At 35.3% G+C, this 7,967-nt stretch overlaps 1 protein-coding gene across 1 annotated transcript; it reads left to right on the top strand.

Annotated features, from left to right (window-relative positions):
• Positions 1-3,610: 3,610 nt before the first annotated feature.
• Positions 3,611-5,560, top strand: LOC118484908. Its single transcript, XM_035981018.1, has 2 exons — positions 3,611-5,299; positions 5,454-5,560. Exon 1 carries the CDS (start codon positions 3,711-3,713, stop codon positions 4,632-4,634), a length of 924 nt encoding a protein of 307 aa, XP_035836911.1. The 5' UTR covers positions 3,611-3,710; the 3' UTR covers positions 4,635-5,299; positions 5,454-5,560.
• The last annotated feature ends 2,407 nt before the right edge of the window (positions 5,561-7,967 follow it).

Raw genomic sequence — 7,967 nt, 5'->3', positions numbered from 1 at the left:
CTCACCTTAACAGCAAGGACCATATGTGTAACTTTGTAAACATGAGGGACCTTTAATGTTAAAACCGGCCATCTTCTCCGGCATCTTCTCCGGCCATTAATTCTAGATTGTGAGGATTACCAATTACAAAACGAAAAGGGGCCATATCTAAACAATACCCAAATTCAATCTAAACAAAACCCAATTCAACATTTCACATGAATCAATCCACTGCACTTCGCATTTCTGTACCGCTTACCCCTTCTCCTTCTCTCTTCATAAAATACCAAAACAAAACCGACATCATAAATCGTCATTTTCAAGCATAAAATTCATTCTATTGAATGTTGAATCTAAGTCACAGATCTGAGGTGTTGTTATTGCAATAATAAGCTACGAAGAAGTGTTGTTATCATTGTTTGAAACGAATCAGAATTGGTGATTTGTTGTAGTTAGATCGAATCAGAAATTGTTATGTTGTTCTGGTTTCAATACGATCGAATCATAGATCTGAATCTGTATTGAGTTGATAGATGATAAATCATCTTGAATCAGGTTATTCATATGTGTAGATCTTAGTTGCAGGTTTTCTTCATTGTGTTTGCAGCTGGATCTGTAATTGATAGTAAAGATCTGATTTACGACTGATAATTTGAATCTGATTGCATCTGAGTTTTAAATCTAAAGTATTTTAAATATGAAATAGAAAAGTTAATGAATCTTTGATTAAAAATGAAAAAGAAGGATATGAAAATGACGCTGTAACAGTAAATATGAATCGATGTTTGACTGAATCTTTTTTTCAGATCTGAATTTGAATCGAATTGAAGAATAGGAGTGTTGTTTGTGTTTTCGGACATATTACAGTTTGATTCGATTGAAGTATCAATCATATTGGATATTTGTTTTCAATTTCGAACAAGTGTTAATAGTTAAGATTTAGATTAGAACTGAGATTCGTATGATCGTACTGATTGTTTTTGTTTAATGTTCATTGAGAGTAGAAAGATGATAGTTATCTGCTGTGAAAAGAATTAATGGTCGGAGAAGATGCCGGAGAAGATGGCCGGTTTTAACATTAAAGGTCCCTCATGTTTACAAAGTTACACATATGGTCCCTGCTATTAAGGTGAGGGGTTTTAACATAAAAAAGTTAACTGGGTTTATGAGAAAGGACACCGCCTGTTATAGGTTGCAAACATAAAGGACATAGAGTGTAATTTTTAAACTTAAAGGACAGCGCCTGAAAAACCCTGAAACATAAAGGACGAAAAGTGCAATTTAGCCAATTATTTTAGCTTAATCCACGTTCAAATCTGCATGTGCTTTGAAAATCCTTATCGCCAAATCCCGTCAACATGTTCAACTATATGGCTAAAAAGACGGCATGTATCTTCAAGATCGTTTTATTTAAACCACCTTCAACCTCATACAGTTACCACATGAAACCATCGCACAAACCACAAATCTCTACTACCGGTTGCGAATCTACGACACCTCCTAGTTTCGGTTCGTTGAACACGTTGATCGGTCTCCGTTAGATCAGTAGAAAGTCCACAATCGGTCGTTTCGGTCAGCTCCTTTTGGCGATTTAGGTAATCAAATCTAAACCAGTCTACATTGAATATAGTTGGTTAGTTTAGTTATTGATTTTTATAGCGGCGACATTGGCAGCCACCGCACACCCTCCAGTCTGAGCGATCGTGATCGTTGTTGTATTTTTTTTTCTCGTCTTTGTGAGACCCGACCAGGTACAACACATCCTAACCTCCCTTCAAATCATGCTCTTATAAAGTTTGAAATAATTATGTTTAGTCATTCTATTGGTACGCGCAGACGCTAATACGGCTCCGATACACCGAAGTTTCCGCATAATCTTTGATTCAGGCCATCGACTCTCATCCTTGATAAGTGGTACCGATACTCATCTGATGTATGTTTGTATCTTCAATCTTCATTCAATGGAACATAAAGACAATGATATAATCAAGTTCTGCAAAATCTAAAGAAAATTTAATAGTAAATGAAATACCACTGTATTTTCATATGTCCTTGTTTTAGGAAAACTCACAGATACCATTTTTTTTACTCATGTTTCAATTTTAGTAATGGAAATGGAGGACAATGTTGTATTTTCAAATAAAGAAGAAGATGAAGTAGAATACTGAATAAAGGTTAAAGATGTTTTACTACTTTATACTTGTACAGTACAAAGAAACATGCACACTGATTTTAGTCTTTCCATGATTTTCTTAAATTAGCCTAATACACTGTCATATGAATCAATTTTGAGAAAAATTAAAATAAATTAACTTAGATACTAAAGTGTAAGGTTGTATATGTGTTTTGAAACTCAACTAGAAACGTACACGTTATAATGTAAACCTAAAATGTATGAGTCAAACTAAATATTTACATCTCCTAAATACATAATCGAGAGTACACTCATCTTTAATGATTATAAAGTAAAATATCTACTGAGATAATAAAAATCTATAAATTAAGGAGTTAAAATAGGTGATTACGTTTCAACTATGCTTATAGAGAACATAATTGCTATGTAGGCTTTGGTGATATAATTAAGGACATCATTGAGTTTGGTGCTATTATCGTATAAGCTAAGGTACGGATTTTGTGGTCTTTTCTCTTAGCGTCTTATGTCGTTATTTTAGTGTCTAGTCATCGGACCGTTATTGTTGTTTCCTCAAGTATTGAATTGAAATGTTTCCATTGATTCACATGCGATAGATTAATTCCTTAAACTCATTATCGTATGTTCCTATTAGTCATTGACCATTGCCATAGAAGTCATTATTGTACTAGTTGACTTAAGTGTACCGTTTTATTGATCTCAATACCCGAGCACATCCACCTATGGGGACATAGGGCGTCATCTTCGGCACCGATGACGTGCACCATCTGTGACGCTGCGATTAGTTCACGGCGTCTCTGTATTAGTATTTATCGTTTATGGATTATTGAGAGGCGTATGGATCGATCCTAGGATATTATTGTTACTTATTGGTATTGGGATAGGTGTGTGTGCCCACATCCCTCTACATATTGGTACATTGGAACTGCAGCTAATGTACACATTGCTTATTGTTTATTGTCATTGGCTCATATGGGTATTTCCACATAGATTCGTTTCGTATTGATTGACTATGGATTAGTGTTGACTGTATCGTTACATTGTCATTGGCATAGTATCGTTTCACCATTGATCGAATACCGTATTGACCGTTACAGTTATTGCTATTGTTTTTCCGTTACTGGGCAATTTTTGGCTCAGCCGTGTTTCTTTTGTTGTTTTCTCTTGTTTCTTAAACAGGTACTCAGGGGAACTTGGGGAAAAGTGCAAAGAGAGAAAACTAAATGGTTAGAGTTGCAAATAAGGAGTTTAAATAAAATTGCTATTTGGATTTTAGACATTCTTATTTTCGTTAAGACCGTTGTGTGGTTTTAGATTTTTAAACCTATGGAGTCATGTTTTATTTGAATTAAGTTTTAATATGTCTCTGATTACTGTAGTTGGTGACACGTCAGCCCTTTTGGGCCGGGGTGTTACAGTTATGGTATCAGAGCTTTAGGCTCTTTCTTGTTGAAAATTTAAACTAAATAACTAAGGACATGTGAGATTGGGTAGACCTTGGGTTAGGTATTTTCCTTATGTGCTAAGTTCGTATTATTTTCTTATTGCTTCTATCTAAATTTTTAGCGTGTTTTTCTAGATGCATCCTCGTCGCCAGACACGCAACCCGAATCGTCAAAATGATGGAGGACCTAACGAGCCTGATCCAGCCGTTGTAGCCGCTATGACTCAGGCTCTTACTGCCGTACTGCCAACTCTGGTTCAGGCAATACGTAATCCGAACCCAAACCCAAATCCCAATCCGAACCCGAATCCGAATCCAAACCCAAATCCCAACCCAAATCCAAACCCAAACCCGAACAATACGGGTGGCAATATGGGAATACAAGATTGGCTAGCTCATTTTGTGAAGCATAAACCGAAATCGTTTACTAAGGCTTCCACACCAGCAGTGGCAAAAGATTGGATTTCTCACATTGAGAAGATTTTTACTGTACTTAGGGTTGACGAGCAATACAGGGCTAGTTTAGCAGCTTATAAGTTGGAAGAAGATGCGCATGTTTGGTGGGAGTCTGTTTTAAGAGAAAGAGGTGGTCCAACATTTGTAGAGACTCTAACTTGGAATGGTTTTTGTGATCTTTTCTTTGAGAAGTACTTTACTGTGGTGGATAAAGGGGCTTATCGACGCGAATATCATAATATCCGCCAACGGAATGATGAATCACTTACCGACTTCACTGATCGATTCTATAGACTTGTTGGTTTTCTTGGGGCTGCTGCTGGAACACCTGAGGAACAAGCAGAAACATATCAATGGGCTGTGTGTGATCGGATTCGTAGGCAAATAATTGATTCCAGGTTTGCCAATGTTGCGGAAGCTATAGATGCTGCAAAGAAAGTAGAGATGGAGAGGAAAGAATTCTTGGGAAATTCTGATGATAGCAAGAAAAGGAACAGAGATGGAAACCGTATTCAGTCTTCTAGTCATTCTTCGTCTCAAGGACCCAATCAGTATGGTAATGATCGTAGCAATGCGGGAAACAACAGAACTAATGGATGTTGATAAGTTTGTTTTCCTGACCTTACTGATGATAATAATGTGATGTTCGATTGAAATGTGGCTTATAATAATAGCTCTGTCATATTCAGTTTCTTCATTTTGATAACGGGTTTGATGAAGTGATTACAGGTATGCATGAAGACATTTTTCTCGAGATTAACTTCCTCAGATTTGCAGTTTTTATGTACATCATGCTTGATGCTTGCATACTTTTGTTATTTATGACACTGCACTCATTAGAAAATGTTATGCATGTAGGACTAATATTCATATCTCAGTTTGATATAAGTTACATGGACTCACCACTTTATGAAACCTTAGTTCTGTAGATAATTTATATCCATTTATCTTTCCATTATATAATTGATAATAGAGTGAAAAAAGGTCAAATCTATTTCTAATAAAGGTCTTAAAAGATGCATCATCCGCCCCAGATGCGTTTGAGTTGTTCAATGATCTAAAAGGAAAAGGTGCATATCATACTAAAGCATTAAAACATTTTCTATTTCATATCTTTTTTTATCTTACAATTATTCTTTTCCCATTTTATTGTTATTTCAATGGGATGTATTTGAGAACAAGTCCACCGTCATAGTCTATTGTGGAGAGCAATTGTTGCAATTTGGCTATCTTCAGTTCTTATTGGTGATATCAGTTTTGTACCCTTTGTAAGTAATAGCATAAGTTATATTAAACTATTATACTTTGAAACTGTAATCTTCTTTTTCTTACAAAAATTAGCATAATTTTAGAAAAATATATACATAACTCCTAAAGGTTGGTCATGCATCTACTAAGCAGCTCACTAAATATGTATTGTAGTGCGAATGGCTGATATATGCAACATGGAGGTTGGTAGCTTATTTTTCATCATTACTTCATTGTGTTGGAGCAAGTGAAAAGGTTTTTCAGCTAATTTAATTTGGATGTCTTGCATAGCCGTCAATTTTTAACAAAAGGCATGGAAATTATTATATTATTTCATTCAATTTTCCCTTCTTTTAGGACTGGCTCATCATAAATAAATATATATATTTTGCTGTCATCTTGATGATGCATTTCAGGGAGCCAATTTTGATGCAAAGAGCCCCTCTCTATAACTGGTACATTCTTGTGCAAGGAGCTCATTATTTCATTTTATTTCTTTGTTCAGGACCATCTAAGTTGAGTATTTATCTAAAGTAGGTGGGTCACGGAGGTTGGGTAACTAGTCAGAGTGGGTTGGCGTAAAACATGTAAAGTTAGAGGGTTAGTCAAGACGGTGGAGTTTACTGCCATCACTTTGTTGTTCAGTTTTCTAATTACATAATTTTTTTATTAAATATGATCATACAATAAAGCGTTGATCGTATAAGCACCAACGATCCAAAAGGTGTGAAGCATCTTTTACCCTATGCTTTTCATAGTTCTACTTAAGTGTGTTTCAATGCCAGGGATTGATTTAGGGTTGAATGGGAGAATTGCTCAGGACAGTGGAATGCTACATCTCCATTAAAGTCGCGTCCCACCGTCAAGAAAGTGCCATAGAGCAAGAGCAGCATGGGTGGGGATGGGAGTTTTGGTTGTTATGATTAGAGAGATAGAGAGATTAAAGTCGCGTCCCACCGTCAAGAAAGTGCCATAGAGCAAGAGCAGCATGGGTGGGGAGGGGAGTTTTGGTTGTTATGATTAGAGAGATAGAGAGAGCATGGGTAAAAAAAGAAGTTGAAGGGGTGGAGGATGGGTGGCATGCGGGGTCTTGGAAACGCACACGACCCACTGGGACCTGCTGTTGATATCCTTGATGATTAACTAAGCTCAATAATATGGATCGATGAAAAGGTTAGTGTGTTCCGTCGAATTCTATACACTTTTTATGTAATCTTTTTTAAAAAAAATATAGAAAAATAATGCATAGACTACAAACTATATTATCACTGTAATAGTCTATATATTTCTTTGTATAGGAATTTTAGTATTTTTTTTCCTTAAATGTAATATGTATATTTCTTTGTACCGAAATCATCACCAATGGAATCTTAGCCTTTGAAATTGAAACTGTAGATGGAATCAAGGGGCAGATTGCGGGTTCTTGCGAAAATGGGAGAGGAAGTGGTGGTGGTAGTGAGCGGTGATGGCTGGTGGTATATCCTTCTAAGAGCAAACTGCATGTGAGTTATATTGTAGTTAACTTTATTGTAGTTCCAAAGCACAATTCCCAACTCACCTTATACTTTTAGTTATATGTTTCACTTTAATTTGTTAATAGACATGATGGGTATATCCTTCTAAGAGCAAACTGCATGTGAGTTGAATTTATTTTACTAGATGTATCTTTCATATGCAGAGTATGTAATTATAAACTATTTTTAGTTAGAGTATGTAATTATAAACTATTTTTAGTTTAGAACCATGGAGCAAGATTCTCTTTGGAACTGCAAATAGCCTATGTTATTTAAAGCTTTGTTTTTTTTTTTTCTCTAATCATAAACATGATACATGAGATATGCTCTTTATAAGCACACTTTATTCATGCTACACTTTTTAACAATAGAATTTTGGTGATTTAGGTCAAGGATTATGAAGGCATCCAGATTTGCAGCCAGAGAAGTAACTTATAAATGTTTATGAATGTATAAAAAACACTAATGTAGCTATTCTCATAGATGTAATTGTTATGTGTACCATTCAGTTGTAATTAGTGATATACGATTTTGTTCGGCTTTTTAGGAGAAATTTAGTGTGAAATCGAGGAAACGAAGAATACGAGCTTATGTTGGCTCTTTACCTCTTAAGTCAGCATCATCAGTCACAGACTCATTTTAGTTACAAGATCAAAGAAGTTGGTCATTCGTTTATCCTTTTTCATTATTAAGTCTATGAATCAAACGAAGAAAATAGTGACTTAAATAAGTGGTATGATCCTAAAGAAGTTGACTGAGGAAGACCTCCCTTTCCTTTTCCATTATTAAGTCTATGAATAGGTTCACTAGGAAAGCCAAAAATTATGGACTTTCAACAATAATGTTTGTGAGCTACAGATCTGAACTCCGAATATAGTATATAATATATTATAATTGTAGGTGAATGATATTCTTCGGGTCCGCTTTTTCGAGCATACGTCAACATACGTCATTACGTTGGACAAACACCTAGAGGTAGCTGATTGTGTTACTGTTATTTTTTGCTTGTCATTACCAAAACTAAAAAAACAAAATTTCTCATTGTTTTTCTTGGTTGTACAAGAATCCAAGGTATCTTTATTTTGCTTAGAAAAATATCGTGTATTAAGAACCTTAGAATAATTTTTCTATGTACACGAATCAGTTGAGAAATTCATGATTGGGAGCTACATTT

Source organism: Helianthus annuus, chromosome 12 (genome assembly GCF_002127325.2).
Source record: "Helianthus annuus cultivar XRQ/B chromosome 12, HanXRQr2.0-SUNRISE, whole genome shotgun sequence".
Lineage (NCBI taxonomy): Eukaryota > Viridiplantae > Streptophyta > Magnoliopsida > Asterales > Asteraceae > Helianthus > Helianthus annuus.
This window is presented reverse-complemented; position numbering and strand designations above follow the sequence as displayed.